Source organism: Macrosteles quadrilineatus, unplaced genomic scaffold (genome assembly GCF_028750875.1).
Source record: "Macrosteles quadrilineatus isolate MER2022 unplaced genomic scaffold, UCM_ALF_1.0 Scaffold_3__2_contigs__length_128488019, whole genome shotgun sequence".
NCBI lineage: Eukaryota > Metazoa > Arthropoda > Insecta > Hemiptera > Cicadellidae > Macrosteles > Macrosteles quadrilineatus.
In genome coordinates, this window is record NW_026542596.1 from 21,520,714 (window position 1) to 21,542,869 (window position 22,156).

At 33.5% G+C, this 22,156-nt stretch overlaps 2 protein-coding genes across 2 annotated transcripts in view; one reads left to right on the forward strand and one right to left on the reverse strand.

Annotated features, from left to right (window-relative positions):
- Positions 1-2,272: 2,272 nt before the first annotated feature.
- Positions 2,273-8,783, reverse strand: LOC128990853 (uncharacterized). The gene is made up of 4 exons (XM_054413470.1): positions 8,230-8,783; positions 7,501-7,638; positions 4,369-4,630; positions 2,273-2,542 (listed from the first exon to the last, which is right to left on the reverse strand). The coding sequence occupies exons 1-4, from the start codon at positions 8,770-8,772 to the stop codon at positions 2,340-2,342; spliced, it is 1,146 nt and encodes a 381-aa protein (XP_054269445.1). The 5' UTR covers positions 8,773-8,783; the 3' UTR covers positions 2,273-2,339.
- A 13,148-nt stretch (positions 8,784-21,931) lies between these two features.
- Positions 21,932-22,156, forward strand: part of LOC128988809 (uncharacterized) — a 32,601-nt gene continuing 32,376 nt past the window's right edge. The window contains exon 1 of the mRNA XM_054410469.1: positions 21,932-22,032. The gene's annotated coding sequence lies outside the window, so the exon portion shown is untranslated. The remainder of the gene's footprint in view (positions 22,033-22,156) is intronic.

Below are 22,156 nucleotides of genomic sequence, written 5' to 3' on the forward strand. Positions count from 1 at the left end.
AAACTACATTTACCTACGACCGTTTTTTAAAGTAGCCATTTCAGTCCAGTTCTTAGAATTGAAAAGTTTCACTTTACAGCTGTTTACTTTCATATCAGCATAGTTTCATTTCATATCAGCATAGTTTTTCTCATATCCACACAGGTAACGGACCAATGAGGTTCAAGTATTGAGAGAAAAGAATTAAAATTGTAATGCTTCGAACGTCAACTAATCAGCTGATCAGTTGACCAATTTAATTGTTGATCCGACTTGTTCATGTTGATACTCGCGTATTCTTAATTAAGTTGGCGGAAGTCCAAAAATAAATTAAATATTTGCCGAATTGTACCTGATACAATATTATTTATGGTAATAATGCTGCTAGCAATGTAATATTTAACGAAGTTTAACAAACACGTAATTACAGGAAATCAGCTGATTATACAACAAGTCGTTGCATCACTTTCAGTGGAAATGACAATACACGAAAACATAACCTCTCTAAAAAGTTATCAGTAGTGATTGTTAGTAATTAAATCCAGATTGATAGTAATTAAAAAACGGTCGTAGGTAAAGTAGTGTACGCAACTCGCGTTAATAGTCTTTACGACACTCGTAGAAGTTTTTAAGGCACTCGCCAAGGCTCGTGCCTTAAATTTTCTACTCGTGTCGTAAAGACTCACTTAACGCAATCGTTGCGTAAACTACTATTTTGTGTGCAGCAAATCGACCCCTAAATATTTATTTTATAGGCATATTGGGTATTAGCTCTTATCCTGGATATGTGCCTTTTGCGGGTTTGTATGATATCCCATGAAAGCCCTCGTCCAATAGGATTTTAAAATTTCATAATTAATCATAGTTAAAATTATGTTGTCAATCATCTGAACTTTTTCAAGTTTACATTTATTTACATTAAAACAGATGGCCATAATACAATTTTTTTACATCCATACGAAAATGGGGTTATATTTTTTAGTTGGTGATGTTTCAGTGAATTCAAGTAAAATGTTGTAATGTTATTTGTATTATAATTATATGTAAAGAAGACAATCACTTACGTTAGAGGTTGTGAGAGGTTTTTTTATAGTATGTTTTATTGATGTTTTAGATAATTCAAGTAAAATATTTTAATTCTAAGTCACAAAGTGACGCAGGTTGCTAGTTTCGTTTTAAATAACTTCTTGCTAAAAACACGTAGAAAGATGTCTAAAACAAATTGTATTTACTAAAAATGTCAGCCTCAGCAATTTACATTATCGTATGTCAAAGTATATGTATAGATTACCTTTATTAAAATCTTGGCGTATCAACCTTTTCAACAGTATATTTGCTGAACTCAAATTGAACAGTAAACCGTTTTAAAAATATTAATACAAAATAATAATGAAAAACTTATTATAAATAAATATTACAGAAACAAATCTTCTGGGGATAAAGATTCCATTAACCTATCCACTTAAATATGTTGATCTGTTTGGTTTTTAACCCTTTTTAAATATTTGCCTACATGGACGCTGTATCTTTAATAAGGGGTTTACCTATATAATCTACCCTAAAATATCCAAACATGTAAAGGATCAAAATATTAAACCGTCGTAGTTATTTATATTTAAAAATGTTGAGCGTCGAACAAAGAATTAAATGCCAGGTCATGCCATATGCTTGCTTAGCGTGGCCGATTTTATTGATTTAAGTCCATCAGTAGAGCAATAGCATATTTCATAACATAAGTAGAAAGTGAGTCATTACATATTTGAGACCATGTTTGAAGTGTGAGATTTATCGAGCACTTTAAATGGTCGAGAATATGTATAGACCCACTTTCATTCGTGTTTTGGATGTTACTTTTCGCTACACTACAAAAACTAATTATTTTCTTAATTACAAAAGACGTTGGATATTTCTTTATTTATTTAGTTAGAAACACTATAAAACTCATAGCATTTTTTAGGTCATGTCTTCAATTTAAAGTTAATATTTACTTTGGTTGTAGAGTTTTTGTTGTTAAAATTTGAAACAGTTGACAAAACAATAAAAAATCTTGTTCTGTTTACGTCGGCAAAATGGAAAAAAGATAGTGAACATTACTTTTGCATAATAAACATTCTTTTTCCGTAGTAAACAGTGTAATGCTGAATTTTCGCAGGTGATAAACATGTAACGAAAACAGGTCATTTCATAGTAGTGTAGCGAAAATAATTATTAAGTGGTAACACGATATTTCCAAATCTTTAGCAGCGTCTGTCTACTTTCCCGTTAATTCTATTAATCATAAATAAAAACTCAATTTTTAAATGCCAAATTTCCCATTATTCTAAATCATATAAATGTACAAAAGCATGCTCTCCTATATGCTAATACCAGTTCCGACGTGTCGATGTTAGGTATGGAGCGTTATAAAATACTAGGTACTTTGGTAGAAACTCGTTGTCGTAGAACTTAACGAATACAAACCCCCTGTTGCCAAGAGCTGTGTCGACGTCACCAGATGGTGTATATATTCCGTCTTCTCCTCGACAATATAATACGGAAGCTACGATAAACACTCGACGATCTCCTGTAAAATATTATGTACATATAAATACATACTATACATAAAGTATATATACATCCCTGTATATAATATATATATATATGGTGGCTGAAAAGTATGTACCTTAAACAAAACTCTTGGCTTTAGAAAGCTAATTCGATGCTATTGTAGGTAGTTCTTAATGTTAAATTGATTGAAGCTTTTAAATCTGCTCTTATGGCTGGTGTTTTAAGTATTGAGGAAAGGACAAAAATGGACTCTCAATGAAGTTTAGCAGTCTATTGTTCAGGTCCAGAGGTGGTGTAGTACAGAATGGAACGCAAGAAGTATAAAATAGTTGTAATAAACTGATTGAAAGTGGCAATGTGAATAATGAAAATATTGTTCGCGAATGGCTCAATAAACATACCCCGATAAATGGATTTGACGAGGTAGTCCACATCACTGGCCTGAGTGTGATTTCTTTTTATGGGGAGTGTCAAAAGAAGAGGTTTGCAGAAGGAATCCAAAACTCTAAATTAATTGGACATTTCCAGTTTAGATGTTGTGGTAATGTTCCACAAGACTTTATTCAAAAGTCTGTTCAAAATGTATCTGTTACATTAAGAAAATTTGTAGACAATGCCGGTGCATATGTCGAGGCTAAACGTGTTTCATAATAAATGGCATTAATCAATGTTACATCAATGTTACATAGTACATGTTTATTTGTTCTTTAGCACAGTCATGACGATTATTGATTAAAATAGGTAGTGACTTTTCAGCCACCCTGTATATAAAACCAAATCAACCCTATGTACAAGTGAACAAATCTAACTTTTTAACTAACATATAATTGAGATATGAGTATATTTTAGTAAAGATGCCTTGTGCTGTTTTGTTATTATCTAAAATCCAGTGCCAGATTATTTCAAGCTACTGGACGGTAGTGTGCCATTGCCTATAAGTCGAATGGAAAATAAGAAAATTCCTCTTGCATTGATACAAGTCGAACACTCCGTTTAGATCATCCACCGCAGTCATGTAACCGTAGTGGTCTCACGCGATCACGATAGCAACCGTGAATAGCCATTATTTGATTGTTTTAATTTCCCAATCCCAAAAAAAAGCTATCACTTACAGAGTTTTGCCGGTAATAAAAACTCCAAGTATAATCCTTGGAATTCCTGGTCGGCTGGACACCATGATTATTGGAATTTATAACTTATAAATTGTGTGAAAAACTATATTATTCCCTGTCCAGTTAGCAGCGTTTCTTAAGTTTATAAAATAAATGTCCTAGGTATACTGACTCCCGACTTTTGTTAACACATTTTACACTAATCTTCATACTCCTAAACGGGTTTATGCCCAAATGTATCCCATCTCAATGATTGGAAAGCAATAAAAATCAGCTAAGCTTTTAGTGAATATGAAAATGCAACAGCTGGAATAGGCTTTCTAAACTTAAAGCAAACTAGTTTACAAATATTATGCTTTTCAAGTTGTATAAATCGAAAAATCTAGCTTGCAGCATTGACTAGTGGACCTTGACGTTGCTATAGCCTTTGACTATTAATACAATATAGATCTCAATAAGTAGTCCCATCAGTTCAACTTGGTAAAAAAAGTTCGTGAATGGAACACAATTTGTAATTTATATCAGCTCTATTTGTCGGTGGCTCACATCAACTACAGTACGACCATTTTGATTTTAAAACTGGTGACAACTTTAACAAGTGGATACAATGCTAAGCCAAAGTGTCAGCCAAAGTTAAAATAGTGTAAGCCAGTTTGCACATCAGCCCAGCTATACAAGTGCTTTAATGAGATATGGATCTTAAAACAGAAAATGTCACTGTTATACTCACCGTTTCTCCGGTTGCAGTAGAAATTGCAGTAGTCGGGGCTCCACGAGAAACTGACCCCGTCTCCATATTTACTCCGTTGCACCCTCCTCCAGTCCAGGTTGTCTCTTACGATAGAGTTGACCTTGTCTACGCCTGTGGCGTGGATCAGTGTCTTCTCCTTTACATTCCCGGGCCCATATCGAGACTTGTACTCGGCCTTCTTTAGTTCGTACATTCCGAGTAAAAATATGTTCTTAACTTCGCTTACTCCTGTAAGTTCTACCTGTAATGTGTTTTAATCTTACTAATATTATAAATGTGAAAGTTTGTGTGTTTGTGTGTTTGTTTGTTTGTGTGTTTGAAGTTCAATCAGGCATAAACCACTGGACGGTTTAGGCTGAAATTTGGCATGGTGATAGCTTACATTCCCGATTAACATATAGGCATATTCTTATCTCAAAAATCCTTTCGGGCTCCGCCCCAGTGGCTCTGTAATTCCCCATGTTAACCTTATGAGTATTCATATTTAAAGGGAATTAAAGAATTTAGTCAGCTGTTTCAACTAAAAACGTTGGTTCTATGATATGGAAAAGCATTACAAAGTTATAAGATTTACCAACAGGGTGCAGCACTATATTTTTTTGCATTTATGAAAACAGCTAATTTGAACTAAGCAGCACCAAAAAAATGTGATTCGCAATGAGAACTGTCAAAGTAGGATTGTTTACAGTTATGTTTATGTTTTTCATTTCATGAATAATTTGTGATATTTTGCGAATTGTTGATCATTTATTTTTCTCTATTGTTTAGGTGAAGTGGTAGAACATTATGGCTATGGTAGATGTGTAGCATATGTAATCTTTGGTAATACTATAGAATACTGTAAATTTAAAAAAGCAAATGTTATCACACTGTGTTCCCTTATTGCAAACGCGAAGCTTGAGTATAACTGTAATAAGCATTTTATACTTATATTCCAACCCCGTACGAAGGACGGGTACTCTGCTAGTAGTAGTATAACTTTGTTCTTAGCAAGTTTCCATTTAGGAAAATATTCAAACCGCTTTATAGATGCTGCAAATGGACTTCTTATCCGGTTGTAAAATCCTAAGCCTGTAATTTACAGTTCCTTGTTGGTAATATTACGAGTGCGCAGACAATGACTATTTTTTTGTACTTTGTTTGGATTAATGCCAAAGGACAAGCATTTTAGCGAATTTCCCATATAGGGAATAAGCTATTACCGTAGTACTCATGGTAAGACCTGGACGCAGGACCGATTTTTAGCGAATTTCCCATATAGGGAATAAGCTATTACCGTAGGTCTCATGGTAAGACCTAGACCCGGGACCGATTTACTTTTTCGTTTTGAGGTCCCCAGAGGCCAAAAACACCATCCGTTCAAATTCATATATATATATATATATATATATATATATATATTTATATATGTGTCCGTTAGCGCGATAACTCGAGCAAAATTGATCCGATTTTGATGAAATTTAGTACAAATGTGTAAACCTGCATTTATTCGAACGAGTTCGCGAACCAGCATAATCGGACCATGGGATCAGGGGTTTATGGGGGGTTTTATGGGGTAAAAATGGGGTTTTCTCATTTTTGACCCTAAAAACTTTAAATTTCTAAATTTCTCTCTAGACCATTTTGAAGAGCTTAAAAAAACAAATAATTTAGTATATTGAAGTTTTTTTTAATGTTCATTGACTACGGAGAAAATTTAAAAAATTGTAAATTTAAAATTCCCATGTCATTCTTTAGGAGAATAAATAAACTGTTCTAGTTTGCTTGTTTATGGATAAATTTTAATCAAATTTGGCAATTTGGTTTATTTCATACTAAGCTATCACTATTTCAATTCAAAAAAACACACCTCAACATCTTCCCCGTAGCAGCAAACCTAACTACTCACTAAAATTAATGTTATTTAAATAGGAAATAAATCTGAAAATTTATAGGGAATATTTTAGTAGAAACCAAGCCGGGTAAATGGAAATTCGCTTAGTATGCAGGTTTGCTGCGACGGGGGTATATTTTTTTCATTTTGAGGTCCCTAGAGGCCAAAAACACCATCCGTTCAAATTCATATATATATATATATATATTTATATATTTATATTTTTATATATTTATATATTTATATATATATATATATATATGTGTGTGTCCGTTAGCACGATAACTCGAGCAAAAATGATCCGATTTCGATGAAATTTGGTACAAACGTGTAAACCTACGTTTATTCGAACGAGTTCGTGATCCAGCATGATCGGACCATGGGAACGGGGGTTTACGGGGGGTTTTATGGGGTAAAAATAGGGTTTTCCCATTTTTGACCCAATAAACATAAAATTTAGCAATTTTTTTCCAAACCATTTTGTAGAGCTTAAAAAACAAATAATTTAGTATATTGAAGCGTTATTATGCGCCTAATGGTTACGGAGAAAATTCCAAAAAATTGTAAATTTAAAATTCCTATGTTATTCTTATGGAGAATAAGTAAATTGTTGTAGTTTGTTTATGAACATATTTCGATCAAATTTGGAAAATGTTTTTATTTCTTACTAACTATTAACGTTTTACAAAAAAAAACAGTTTTACCCTCCCTGATGCAGCAAACCTAAGTACTAGTTAAACTAACTTATTTAAATAGAGAATAAATGTTATATTTTTAAGTAGAAATTTCAGTGTAAATCCAATTAGTCAAATGGAAATTCGCTTAGTCTGCAGGTTTGCTGCGGCGGGGGTATGTTTATATTTAGGTTTTGTTTGGTTAACAATAGTTTAAAATAAGTTAAATATAATAGGTTAAAAATAATATAATAAAAAATAGGCAAAAAACTGCCTTTTTAAATAAATGGTCAAAACTAACCTTAACACGTAAGGAAGTAAGATTTATAAATCTAGAGAGGATATTTAATCCATGGTAGCTATTATTGCTAAATCTAAGTCCGGCAACTACACTTTGATTCAATGTGATGTCTGAACTAAAGTTTGTGGTCGTCTCTAAAGGGTAACTGACAGTAAAGAATGTTAACAATTTATGGTGATACTGCTATTAAAGAAATAGTGCTAGTATTATAGTCGACTAGATATAGTACAATTATTAATTTAAAATACAGAATTCATGCTTACGTTCGTTGAAATTGTTTTCTGCCAATGTTCGTGAATAAAATCCTCCATTCGTTCTCTATCAGCATATGTTGCGTTGACATATGTTTCCTTCAAACTCTCATTTTTTGAATTCAACTGACTAATAAAACTTTGCATGTTCTGAAAAAGTAGTTATCAAATGAAATTTTGTTTAGTAACATTCAAAAGGGGTATTGCATACAATCTAGTAACGTGATTTTGCATACGAATTTATTCCAGGAGACGTATTATAGTTGAAACCACAGAGGGCTCAAAAGTAACATGTATAATTAAATAAATGTAACTGAAAAATCCAGAAGCTACGAAAAATCTCAGGCTAGCTGTCATAAGCTTAATTTTGGCTCTATGTTAAATATACATAAGACAAGTTTATTTTTACATTGGTTCCTAAAGGTCTTTGACCAAAAAATATGTAGTGTACAGACTTCTCTATTTTCACCCCACCCTGTAAATAAAACATGTGATTGGAATTTGTTTAGATTTTCTGTTTATATTTTGTTGTTATTTTGTCACCATAACCCAAGTTAATTTTTTTTTAATTTCAAATTCATTTTGGTGCTTATTTTTGAGCCTATTTTAACTAATAAAGGGATTCTGCACATCTACAGGAAAATATCTTTCATTTGATACCAACCGCATGTAATTCAGTCATAAGTTTAAAAGTTTTTTAGTAAATAAGATTACCATGAATACGCTATAAGCAAAACTCACAGCGGAAGAGTACAAAGTAGTGGACGTCCTCGAAGCGCTCCCAGTTGTCATGACGTACACAGCGACTTCTTGAGTGAATATTGGAGCAGCTTTGGATTGAGCTTGGATTGGGTTGTGTGTTGGAGCATCGGGGAGTGATGGCACGATCTGTAGTGACAGGTCTGGTGGTCTGCATGGTAGTGGTTGCCCCACAGACTGCACTGGACGGTGTGTTGGAGGATTGGGCAATGATGGCACAGACTGTACTGGACGGTGTGTTGGAGGATTGGGCAATGATGGCACAGACTGTACTGGATGGTGTGTTGGAGGATCGGGCAATGATGGCACGGTCTGTAGTGACAGGTCTGGTGGTCTGCATGGTAGTGGTTGCCCCACAGACTGTACTGGAAGGTGTGTTGGAGGATCGGGCAATGATGGCACAGACTGTGCCGATTGGTGTGGTAAATCTACTGTGTTTGTCGGGGCATCAGTGATATGTTCCGAGGACAGATCAGGAGTTGGTGGAGTTCTTCTGCCAATACAATGACTCAAAGTCTGCCCCATTCTTGCTAATATTTCGGAGATATCTTTAACACATTAAAGCCATACTATAAACCCCTTGTGAAATGCGTTCTAGTTCGGGTTTCCCATAAGTACTCACCAAACGGTCAACGGATGTTCTCGTTGTCTTGTATTAATGGTCATACATTTAAGGTACGTTTACCAAACAGAGACAGGGACATTTAAAAATTTCCTATTGTTATTTTCTCGTTTAAGCACTTTATTCAATACTGTACCCAACGGAAGTTAGATTTTAAGTTTGTTGTTTAGCTTTTGTGTGGGTTAAGTAGTTTGCTTTTGATATAAAACCGTCCGAGGATTCCATCCTCGATTTTAACAAACTTGTTTTGAATCATCAAGTTTGTTATTTTATAAATATAAATTACCTTAAACGAACGGACAATTTATCATGACAAAAATGATAGCTACGTATCTGTTGAGAAATTAGTAAATTTATTTCTGTAATATTACACAAATTAATATTGTGCTCTTAATTAATATTGTGTTAATAACTTATTACAGTCTAACTTAATAATAAATATAAATTAATATCGAAAATCCGAAACTACCTACCACATGAAAACCCCCATTTACCGACTATAGATTTTACTTGAGTGTTGTGAAACTTAAATTTTTTATCCTAACTAGGTAGCAAAAAGTAGCATAGCAACCGGTAACCAAAAGTTACTAAGTATTGGTTAGTGTTCACATGCATTCTGAGTTATTTTACATAGTTTAAAGCTGGGTTTTCCCAGGCGAGGAAGCGGAGCGGTGAAAGCGGAATGCTATGTGCGGAGAGCGGAGAAGCGATTTTCCGCTCGTCTAGTGGCGGTACGCTCCGCTTCTAGGAAAACAGTACCATTAAAATTACTTTAAGTTAGGGTTTCACCACTAGACGAGCGGAAAATCGCTTTTCTGCAATGTAGTACGACGAAGTGATTTTCCACTTGTCCAGTCTTAGGTAATTTAATAGTCCTGTTTTCCTAGAAGAGGAGGAGACCATATTGAATTCGCTTCTCCACACTCCTGTGCCACGCAAAAAGGATGTTTACTATATTTTTCTGATTTTAATGACATAAACAAACAAACATTTGTTTTTGTTTCATCAAATGTTTAAATTTTCAACAACCAAAACTGCACAGTCAACGTAAATTTAAACTAAAATATAAGGCCTAAAACCTAAAAAATGCTATTTATTTTGAAATATTCCTGTATAAATATAACTGTAATCAAGAAATATTTTTGTGTCTAAGATTAGTAAAAAAATTAGGGTAGCAAAAAATAACCTTCAAAAATTCTTACATATTCTTGACCATATCTATATATTAATAGGCAAGCATGTTTCTTTAAAAACTTTTTTCTCAGCTCGTGCGCATCGCAAGGAAAATCTACGCATACTATTAGAAAGATATTTACCTGTAGATGTGCAGAATCCCTTTATAAATTAAAATAGGTTCGAAAATAAGCACAAAAAACTCATTTGAAATTTAAAAAATTTAACATGGGTCTTATGGGTTGCCATGTTGGTGACGAAATAACAACAAAATATAAACAGAAATTCAAAACAAATGGAAGAAATGACAATCACATGTTTTATTTACAGTATGCTCGGTTTGGTATTCCGCTCTGCTAGACATGGTTTGAGCAACCATGCCTGTATTATCCTATTCAAGTCTCTCATCCTGCAGCTTCTTGAGTATGCTTCCTTGGTTTGGTCACCATACCATCTTGGCCATATTTACCATCTTCAGTCGGTACAGAGACGCTTCATCAGGTTCCTGTGATGTCGTGCTGGACTTGACTTTCGTGACGTCCGGGTAGATGAGCTCTCTAATATCTATGACATTCCGAGTCTTGAAAACAGAAGGCGAGTGGCTGATGTGACCTTTCTCTACAAACTGATAAATAACCAAGTCAACTGCCCCTTCTTGCTGGAAAGGATAAACTTCCATGTTCCTTCGAGAATCACGAGACATCAGCGTGTATTTGAACTGGACCATACTGGGACCAACTACGCCAGATCTAGTACCATTCCCCGGATCATGCGCCTCGGGAATGTGATAAGCAGCTCTGTGGACCTTTTAACTGCCTCCTTGGGGGTGGTTCGGCGTTCTGCGGCTGACAGCATCCTTGAGGGTACACCATAAAAGCATCGTTGTTGTTATTCCTTTGTTGTTGATTTTTTCCCATGTTAATATTTGTGATCTATTTTGTTTGTATTCTTGTTATTGATATATTCATTGTTATGTTTTGTTATTGTTATATTTTTTATACATTGTTATATTTTTTTATGCATTGTTACTCCTCTGTTAATTATTATATCTTTATAATATTTTTTGTAACTACTTAATGTAAAATGGTGTTTGCCGTTGGTGTTTAATAAATAAATAAATACAGCTTGGGTGAAAATAGAGAAGCCTGTACATTGGATATTTTTGGTCGATTTTCAACCACTGGACGACCACTAGTTTAAAGTTAATAAATAAATCTCGCACCTTAAACATAATGTTCTGAAATATGTAATGACTCACTTACTACTCTTGTTATGAAATAACTATTTCCTACAGTCACCTGACAAAGTTGGCTTCCTTGTACTGTTTATAGTACAGAAAGCTGCTAATTGCTGCATATTTATACTTTGCCGTACGGTTTATACTTTGCCGTACGGTTTATACTTTGCCGCACATCAGGATTCCAACGAAACAACACAAAACAGCGTGGTTCTATTATGCACGTAATCCGTGTACACTTGGAAATAGGTTGGCAACACTTTAAAAATAATAATACTATGACCAGCTGATTGACATTATAACTACGATTTAACCTGTCATTTCGTGTTTATAGTTTCGGTATTTCTGAACTTTCTGGACTTTTCTTTTAAACGCTTTTAAAATATTCCTACGATCTTAACAAACAAGAAAATACCTTTAAAGCATTTTTTTAAGGAACGGAAACTACTTCAAATTACAAAAACATACGGAACTATATTCTCAAAACGCGGAGCATATTTCTTGCCGAGGAAAAATAGCGGAGTGATACGGACCGCGCGGTACTACTTTCTCTAGGGCACCATTTGTGTTGCCAGCTGAACCTAAAAACGTGTTGTATAGTGTTTGAAAGACTAATTATTTATATGCTTTATAGTGACTGTAGGAAAAATATAATGTGTAACACGAGTGAAAAAGGCCTTTGCTGCACTCGAGATCATTCCGCACTCGCCTGCGGCTCGTGCGTAAACCTCGTGTGCAGCAAAGTGCCACTTTCACCACTAGTTACACAAATAACTATTTTGGTTTCTGCGGGGCCCAAAATGGATATACTTTATTCTTTACTTATACTTTTAAATTAAATGGCGACCATACAAAGTAGGTATTTTAAGCCAAGTATGAATGAAGATGAGTGTAGGATGAGTGGCGGTAGTTGTAGTGAATTCTATATATTAATAGGCAAGCATGTTTCTTTAACCCCTTTTCCGCAGCTCGTGTGCATCGCAGGTAAAATCTGCTCATAATAGAAAGATATGTTCCTGTAGATGTGCAGAATCCCTTTAAACATTAAAATTGGCTCAAAAATAAGCACAAAAAATGAATTTTAAAACTTCAAAAATTAACGTGGGCCTTATGGTTTACCATAATGGTGACAAAATAACAACGAAATATAAACAAGAAAGTCAAAAGAAATTCCAATCACATGTTTTATTTACAGTGTGGGCTTTACACTGTACATTACATAGTGTAAAAAAAGCTATGTGGCCCTAACTTTGCCTGAATAAATCATGCATTTTTCCATTTCATTTCAACTACATACTTTTGATCGAGTTTTCGACCACTGGACGACCACTAGTTAGTTTTAATAGGCTATACGCTAATTGCAATAATCAATTTTGGTCTGATTTATTTAACAAGGGTGTAAAATTTTAAATCAGAAAGCCTTTCTCATAGCCTTTCCACAGCAAGATGCCGAACAATCCCAGGAATTTGGCCAATTGTTGTCATCTGTATTGTTAGCAACTGTTGTTAGGTCTTTGCCTGTCAGGGTGGAATGTCCTACTGGCAATTTACAGAGAACGATTTATCGTAGCAAAGACAAATTATGTATTGCAAAAAAATTACATTTACACTTTATTTCCATATCGATAAGTTTTTGCGGAATTTTGATATACAGTATACAGGGTGTCCCACGTAAGGTGTCTCAAATTGATTACGGGAAAACTGCTTAACGTACAAGGATGAAATCAAACTATTTCCCACTAAATTGGCCACAAGGAATAACGTAAAAATATTTTCAACTTTTTTCAGATACATTTTTTATGTTAGTGTGCCAAAACTTAGGGTCACCAGTTCGAATCTCGGAATTTTCCAATCTAAACAAATATCATGTTATACATAATTTTAAAGGTATTTAATAGATAAGCATGTTGGCAAAAACATAAATTAGTTATCTTCATCAGTTGCAAAATGGTGTCAGTTTTTATTTGGGGGGGAAATCAATATGTTTTTAATTAATACTCTGTGTTTCCTATACCAACGCACTTCACCTTTCTCCGGTTGCATTTTTTAACTAGTTATAAAATAAGCTTTACTGTGATATGCTACAAGTAACGGTTCTGATAGAATAAACATTCCAAAAGATTTAATTTTTGAAAATTAATTTGCAAATACCCATTGTTCAAAATTTTAAAATGCTAACATATGTCACGTGGCACATCATTTTTTAGGGGTTTTAATTCTTAACTAGTGTCCCTGTTGCTCGAATTCGAGCAATTGCAAAGTATTACAGGCATTATTTTAAAACGAATTTCAACCAAGTCAGCAAATGTTTGTAGCAAACTGTTAATTTAGCAAACTTATTGACTGTTTACAATCAACATATGCTCTTCTTCTTACTTTTGATTTCTGACAACAGCTGGAGTTTCATAACAGTTTTTGTTTCCAACGTTATTCTTATGGAGAAATTCAAAACTTTAAAGGGCTCCAGGGCCTCACTCTCTCATTATTTCCTTAAAAAGAAAGTTTCCTGCACAACTTCACGTTACGCTCTTTCCAATGACACCAAAAACATGACAATCGGTTCAGTAGTTTCGGAGGAGTAATTGTCACAAAAAATCTGCTTGCGTATTAAATAAGTACTAGTGTCCCTGTTGCTCGAATTCGAGCAATTTATAAGTATTACAGGCGTTATTTTAAAAACGAATTTCAACCAAGTCAGCAAATATTTTTAGCAAACTGTTAAATTAGCAAACTTATTCACTGTTACAATTAACATATGCTCTTCTTCTCACTTTTGATTTCTGACAACAGCTGGAGTTTCATAACAATTTTTGTTTCCCATGTTAATCTTATGGAGAAATACGAAACTTTAAAGGGCCTTAGGGCCTCACTCTCTAATTATTTCCCTATAAAAAAAGTTTCCTGCACAATTTCACGTTACGCTCTTTCCAATCACACCAAAAACATGTCAATCGGTTCAGTAGTTTCGGAGGAGTAATTGTCACAAAAAATCTGCTTGCGTATTAAATAAGTATAGACTAGTGTCCCTGTTGCTCGAATTCGAGCAATTTCTAAGTATTAGAGTCGTTATTTTAAAAGGAATAACGTTCATAATTTCTGATGACTTTAAAAGATTTGTCCCAAAGATTATGGAAATATTCAAGAATGATAACAGAATTAGCATCTTTCCATTTTAAAAGGTAACTTTGTTTCAGACGGGCAAATTTGTTATCCTCGAAATCAAAATATGTCCTTACTCACTTGTTCCATGTTAGGACTTTAGATTCTACTTTACATTGTTGTTAACCGTTCTGATCACATGAAGCCTTGTGCCATTAATAAGGCCCTTTTTGATGTATTAATATCAATAAAACCACTGCCTCCTTTTATTTGTATAATCTGTGTCTTGGCTATCCACTGACCTCTATATTTAAAAACTCAGTTGGATTTTCTAGATGGGTGCCTCTGCCTTCGACTGTTTTCAAGGACCCACTCTTCCCCTTGGCATACTGACAATTAATTACCTAACTTGTAAAGTTCATGTAGTGATTCACTGTTAGTTTATAAAGAAAATTAGATAAAAGGTACTTGGCTTGGTGTTTTCATAACTGCAAACTCAAAATACACCCACAAGTAAAAAATAATCAAGTTATTGGTTAAAAAAAAAACTATGTGTAAAAACATTCACATGAAGTAGCTGATTTGTTTGATTTCTCGATCAGCTGTTTCGTTTCTAATGAATTAATAATGTCAAAGATTTGTGATTATAAATACATCAATAATTATTATAGTAAAATTTTCTAAATATCGTAACTTATTCTCAACTAAATTTTACTATTCCCAGCATGAAAATAAAGTAGTGAGATCCATTCTGAGTAAAGTTTAAGGCACACAATCCTTGATTGAAATGTAGTATACATTAACAGTCATAATACACAGTAATTATTATGTAGTAGACTTTGACTATTTTCAAGTAACAAACATATGTTTATGTAAATAAAAATTATCTCCCTTGTTATCCTTATGGAGAAATACGAAACTTTAAAGGGCCCCAGGGCCTCACTCTCTAATTATTTCCTTAAAAAGAAGGTTTCCTGCACAACTTCACGTTACGCTCTTTCCAATGACACCAAAAACATGTCAATCGGTTCAGTAGTTTCGGAGGAGTAATTGTCACAAAAATCGTGCTTGCGTATTAAATAAGTACTAGTGTACATGTTGCTCGAAATCGAGCAATTGCAAAGCAGTACAGGAGTTATTTATAAACGTTTAAAACTAATAACAGTCATCATTTTTGATGATTTTAAAAGAGTCGACTAAAAGATTATTAACTAATGGAAATACTCACAATTTACATAACAGTCCTATTCCAGTTTAAAGGGTTAAATTTTAACTATCAAACTGCCCATGTATGGGGAAGGGCAAGCTTACAATTTAAGTCAACGTAAAAAAGCTTTCAGCTTTTATAATGTACCAATTTGTAGACAATAAGGTGTAGGCTACAAAAGCACTTCCATGAATACTACGATTTTAGTCTTAAAGTTACCTTCAGGAAGATTACCCTCAAAATTTCCCATAATGAATATGTGTAACCTATTAAAATATAGTTGCCCATGACCGAAATTGGTCTGGGTAAGAACAGTGCTAATCTTTAATTAAAGTGCTTAAGTTACTTGGCTTGGTGCTTTCATAACTGCAAATTCAAAATACACCCACAAGTAAAAAAGAATCAAGTTATTGGTTGTGTAACAGTGTTATGTTTGTGTAACAACATTACTCACATGAAGAAGATGATTTGTTTGATTTGTCAATCAGCTGTTGTGTTTCAAATGAATTAATAATGTCAAAGATTTGTGATTTTAAATACATACATTATTATAGTAAAGTTTTCTAAATCTTGGTAATTTATTCTTAACTAAATTTTACCATTCCCAGTATTAATATAAAGTAGTAAGATCCATTATGAGTAAACTTTAAAGATATACAATGCTTGATTGAAATGCAGTATACATTAACAGCCATAATACACACCAATTATTATGTAGTAGACTTTGACTATATGTTCAAGTAAAAAACATATGCTTCTGTAAATAAAAATTATCTCCCATGTTATCCTTATGGAGAAATACGAAACTTTAAAGGGCTCCAGGGCCTCACCCTCCAATTATTTCCTTAAAAAGAAAGTTTCCTGCACAACTTCACGTTACGCTCTTTCCAATGACACCAAAAACATGTCAATCGGTTCAGTAGTTTCGGAGGAGTAATTGTCACAAAAAACCTGCTTGCGTATTAAATAAGTATAGACTAGTGATCGTCCTGTGGTCGAAACTCGACCAAAAATAATTAATGTACAGACTTCTCTATTTTCTCCCCACACTGTAAATAAAACATGTGATTGGAATTTCTTCCATTTGTTTTGATTTTCTGTTTACATTTTGTTGTTATTTCGTCACCATCATGGCAACCCATATGGTCCATGTTAATTTTTTTTAAGTTTTCAAATTAATTTTTTGTGCTTATTTGTTAGCCTATTTTAACTTTTAAAGGCATTCTGCACATCTACAGGAAAATATCTTTCCAACAGTATGCGTAGATTTTCCCTGCGATGCACACGAGCTGAGAAAAAAGGTTTTAAAGAAACATGCTTGCCTATTAATATATAGATAGATATATATAGATATAGATAGATAACTTTCTTTTAGTTTTGGTGTAAATAAAAATACCCCCCGCCGCAGCAAACCTGCAGACTAAGCGAATTTCCATTTGACTTATTAGATTTACACTGAAATTTCTACTTAAAAATATAACATTTATTCCCAGAATTAGTTTAACAAGTACTTAGGTTTGCTGCATCAGGGAGGGTAAAACAGTTTTTTTTATGTTAATAGTTAGTAAGAAATAAAAACATTTTCCAAATTTGATCAAAATATGTTCATAAACAAGCAAACTACAACAGTTTACTTATTCTCCATAAGAATAACATGGGAATTTTAAATTAAATTTTTTTTGGAATTTTCTCCGTAACCATCAGGCGCATTATAACGCTTCAATATACTAAATTATTTGTTTTTTTAAGCTCTACAAAATGGTTTGGAAATAAATTGCTAAATTTTATTTTTTTTTTGTCAAAAAATGGGAAAAACCTATTTTACCCCATAAAACCCCCCGTAAGCCCCCGTTCCCTTGGTCCGATCATGCTGGATCGCGAACTCGTTCGAATAAACGTATGTTTACACGTTAGTACCAAATTTCATCAAAATCTGATCATTTTTGCTCGAGTTATCGTGCTAACAGACATATATATATATATATGAATTTGAACGGATGGTGTTTTTGGCCTCTAGGGACCTCTAACGAAAAAAAAATCGGTCCCGCGTCCAGGTCTTACCATGAGTACTACGGTAATAGCTTATTCCCTATATGGGAAATTCGCTAAAACCCTAATTTTCCTATATCATATCATCAAATGCATGTTATTTGGGTTTAACACTCCCTCTCCTCTGTAACGTAAAGCTGTTAGATACTTTCAACAAGTTTGTAAGGTATGAAATGTACGTACAATTTTCTCTTGAAGTTAGAAAATGGTTTCAAATTAGTTATGAAGGATTTTTTTTTTATAAAAAACAATTATTAAAAGAAAAAACTTTGTTTATTTTAAGACAATATCTAAACAGACTAACGTAAACAATACAACATCATTTCATTCCAAACAAAATACCCCCGCGACAGCAAACCTGCAGACTTTCCGAATTTCCAATTGTCTGATTTGATTTACACTTAAATACATTTAAATAACATTTAGGTTTAATGAGTACCTAGGTTTGCTGCTAAATAGAGCTAAAAAGTGAATGTTTTTGTAAAATATAATAGGTTAGTGTAAAATGAATAAGTTTGTCAAGTTTGATTAAAATATATCCACAAAAGAGCAAACTACAACAGTTTACTTATTCTCCATAAGAATAACATGGGAATTGAAGAATAAAAGAACCTCTTTTATATGAATATAAAATAGATTACACAGAAGTACGTTTTATTTTAACTATGTGAAGGTAAAGGTCATTCAGGTAATACGCTATCACCGTAATTTATCTCCTGTGACGTCTATGAACGGCCGCCTTTAACTCCAGGCCGCGGCCTTCGAAGTGGCAACGTCACACAAGTAGGGTTGTAAAAACAGCTGTTTTGTTTGGAAGCAGCTAATAAATGGCATTTGTATATTTACCAAAGCTTGGTTATGGTTACTGGACTATGAAAATATTGACTCCGCTTAAAATGTACAGATATATTTTCAATTCATAATTGTTTGGTTTTCAATACTGTATGTTTTAATTTCAATATTTTAATAAATTTATGTTCATAATTTTAATTTAAATCAATAAAGTGCGAATTAACGTCTATGACCATTGATCAGAATGTCTGGTTGGAGAAGCTAGGTAAAAATAAAAATCTATTTACAATTAGCCAGCAACGACGGCGTTTTCGTATTTACTTTCTATCCAAAAGCTATGCCATACCTTTGCGATGCGTGATTGTTTGTAAAAAATAAACTACTATTGATACTATTGAGCGGAGCGAAAGCAAAGCTCTTTGGGATCAACTTTTTTAAATTTTAACATTGGTCTTATGGGTTGCCATGATGGTTAAAAAACAACGACGTAAATGTAAACAAAACAAAGAATCATAGCATATGTTAAAATCAAGCCGCGACCTAAACCCAGTACTATGGGGAAAGATTGGGATGATGATGATGACAACATAAAAATACCTCCGCCGCAGCAAACCTGCAGATTAAGCGAATTTCAACTTGTCTGATTACATTTTTACTCAAATATTTCCATAAATAAAACATATTTATTCCCTATTTAAATAACATTATATTTAACGAGTGCTTAGGTTTGCTGCTACGGGGAAGGTAAAAAGTGTTTTTTGACCAAACGTCAATAGTATAGGATGAAATAAATAAATTTGCCAAATTTTATCAATATATCCATAAACAAGTAAACTAAAAAAAAAATGAATTTTCTCCATAAGAATAACATGGGAATTTTAAATCATACTATTTTTGAATTTTCTCCGTGACAGTTAGGCAAACAACAGCGCTTCAATATAATAAATAATTTCTTTTTTTAAGCTCTACAAAACGGTATAAAAAGAAATTGCAATTTTTTTTTGTTTTTAGGGTCAAAAATGGGGAAACCCCATTTTTTTGTTTGTACCAAATTTAATCAAAATCAGATAGTTTTTGATCGAGTTATTGCGCTAACGGACACATAAATATATATATATGTGAATTTTAACGGATGGTGTTTTCGGTCTCTAGGGACCTCAAAACAAAAAAGTAAATCGGTTCCGGGTCCAGGTCTTACTATGAGTACTACGGTAATAGCTTATTCCCTATAGGGGAAATTCGCTAAAATAATACAGAAAAAGTCTTAGGTATACATTTAAAGTCGCAATTTGGTAACGACCACTGATCGAATACAGTCATAGACAAAACATACTTCAAATTCAAATTCAAATTCAAACAATTTTATTCATGCAATTTTTAAATTAAGTACATAATCCCATGTGCCATGCAAAGCACGCGCGGCATGAAAAACACATTTTTATTAATACATTTAATTTTCTGGCAGCAAACAGTTCATTTTTTTCTTCTTTGTCACTTTAACAGAACAGTGAGTAGACATTTCCTATTGCAACAGTTTTAATCATATAAATAACACTTATGCTTTAAATAAACAAATTAGAATAATTTAATAAGAACACGGTTTTTAGAAAGACAATAAATTCTACATGCAAATATAAATAGTTATTCATCTAAAACTAAGCTAAAAATAAGTTACAGATTATTTATGCTATATTATGATTTGATAGAAAACAACAAAGCTTTTGACTTTATCACAGACCTCTTATCATTATAAACTTCATTACCGAACATTTTTACAAACGCATTAAAAAAATTTGGACCAAGACAACAAAACTGATGCCTACTAGTTTCCTTTTTAAAAAAGCATTCTGCTAACAAGTAATATTGTGCTGATCGAGATATTCTATTGACAGGTTTCATACTAAACATGTACATTTAAAAACAAACATAATCAAACAGTATACGTGCAATTGATTGAAGGTTAAAAGCTTTTCTTGTTCAAAAATATAACTTACTCTATCATATTTTTTTAATCCAAAAACTGTCCTCAGTGCATGTCTTTGGTTCGTGATGACAGATTGTAATATGGTAGGATAAGTACCTCCATAATGTACTATTCCATATCTCATCACACTTTCAAACCAGGAGATGTATACCTTTTTTAAATGCTCACTCCTAATGTTCTCTTAAGTGATATAAAGCATAATTTATTTTCCTTAATTTAATTGAAAGTTGTTTTACATGCTGCTCCCACTTTAAATGATGATCAACAAACAATCCTAGATATTTAACATATTCTACTACTACCTTACCCTTATTTGACTTACAGGAAGAACACTTCCATTCTCCACGCCTGGTGCTCCCCATCTGATTCCATGTTCTTTCAAGGATTTCAGCACACTCAAAATGCAATAAAGATAGGCACACCGAACATTAAGCACATTCATTAGTGTCCGGCAAAGGGTCCGAGCACGAGGAACAGTCGGTCATGTTGGTTATCACTTCACGAGATAAGAGAACGAGGAAAATGCGTCCACTCACCACGGCTGCCAGCCAACTACTACAGTCTTTAACAGATTTGATTTACTGATTAACGTATCTAAATACTAAAATCAAAATGCTATGGGAAGGAAGGGAAACGGATCCATGACGTAGGAAGTGGTAAAGGAAGCAGTAAAGGCTGGCAGTGCGGTGTATGGGGACCGTCTGTGGCAGTTAGATTGATGTATCTGCAATCTTAAAATGCTTTAAGAAGGGAGGGAAACAGGTCCACGACGTTGGAAGTGGTGAAGAAAGTAGTAAAGGATAGCAGTACAGAGTGTGGGAACATTTAGTATTTTGTATTATATCTATAAACATTTGTCCATTTATTGCTTTATTAAAAACCATGAAATATGATTGCTCCGCTCAACTAGCTTTCACTGCTATGAAAGCAATCCTAGTTACAATTACATTAAAAATAACATGAGTTTGTTAATTCAATATTCGGGTCATACGTATATGCTCCTAGGCACATTTTCATAAAAAAATCTTAAGCTTTGTGACTGGTTTTAGACCAATAATAGTCCACAGTGGATAATCAAGCAATCTAGGCTTCACAAAAATGAGGTCCGATTGGCGATTACCTAAGAGCAAGCCGCTATTACAGTACTGTACTTGGTCAAAATATTGCAATCAGGACCGGGATTGCAATTGTCATTACATACAACAACCAAGTTAACAAAAAATGTAGGTTTATAATGGACCAGCTTGTCTACTATGTTACTTTGGAGCAACGGGTTAACTTTCAATAATAAATTATTAATTTAAATTTGTGTTGTGTGGTGCACAATTATTATCGAGGTTTGAGGTCGAAAGCATAAAGTATGTTTATTCGATACGGACAGAATCGGATTCACTTAGTGTACTTATCTCAATCTGCCATATGTGCACTGTGCAGTGCATGCAGGGTGTGTGTGTAGGTGAAGCAGACGAGAAAACGTCACTGCACTTTGGATTGTTTTCAGTATTTTTTTTTGTAAATAAAAAGTCACCGCACCAGCAGAGGAGAGAGGACTAGAGATCGTAGGATGGAAAAATAGAATCGCGACGCGATACCAATACCATACCAAGTTGAAAAGAGAAAAGGTTAGTAGTTGCATTGCATGTTGCATGATCTTTGAAGTTGGAAATTTCCATATGGATGCATGAGTTCTATGAATTACTTCTTTATAATTTTATTTAATAATTGATTGATAGGTACTTCAGTCAG

What these genes read in the sequence shown, in the direction of transcription:
- LOC128990853 (XM_054413470.1), bottom strand. Translation starts at nt 8,772, where the DNA reads ATGGGGCAGACTTTGAGTCATTGTATTGGCAGAAGAACTCCACCAACT. An exon ending in CTACTTTGTACTCTTCCGCT is followed by an intron (nt 7,639 to 8,229) that starts GTGAGTTTTGCT and finishes CTACTTTTTCAG; the next exon opens with AACATGCAAAGTTTTATTAG. An exon ending in AGAAAACAATTTCAACGAAC is followed by an intron (nt 4,631 to 7,500) that starts GTAAGCATGAAT and finishes AACACATTACAG; the next exon opens with GTAGAACTTACAGGAGTAAG.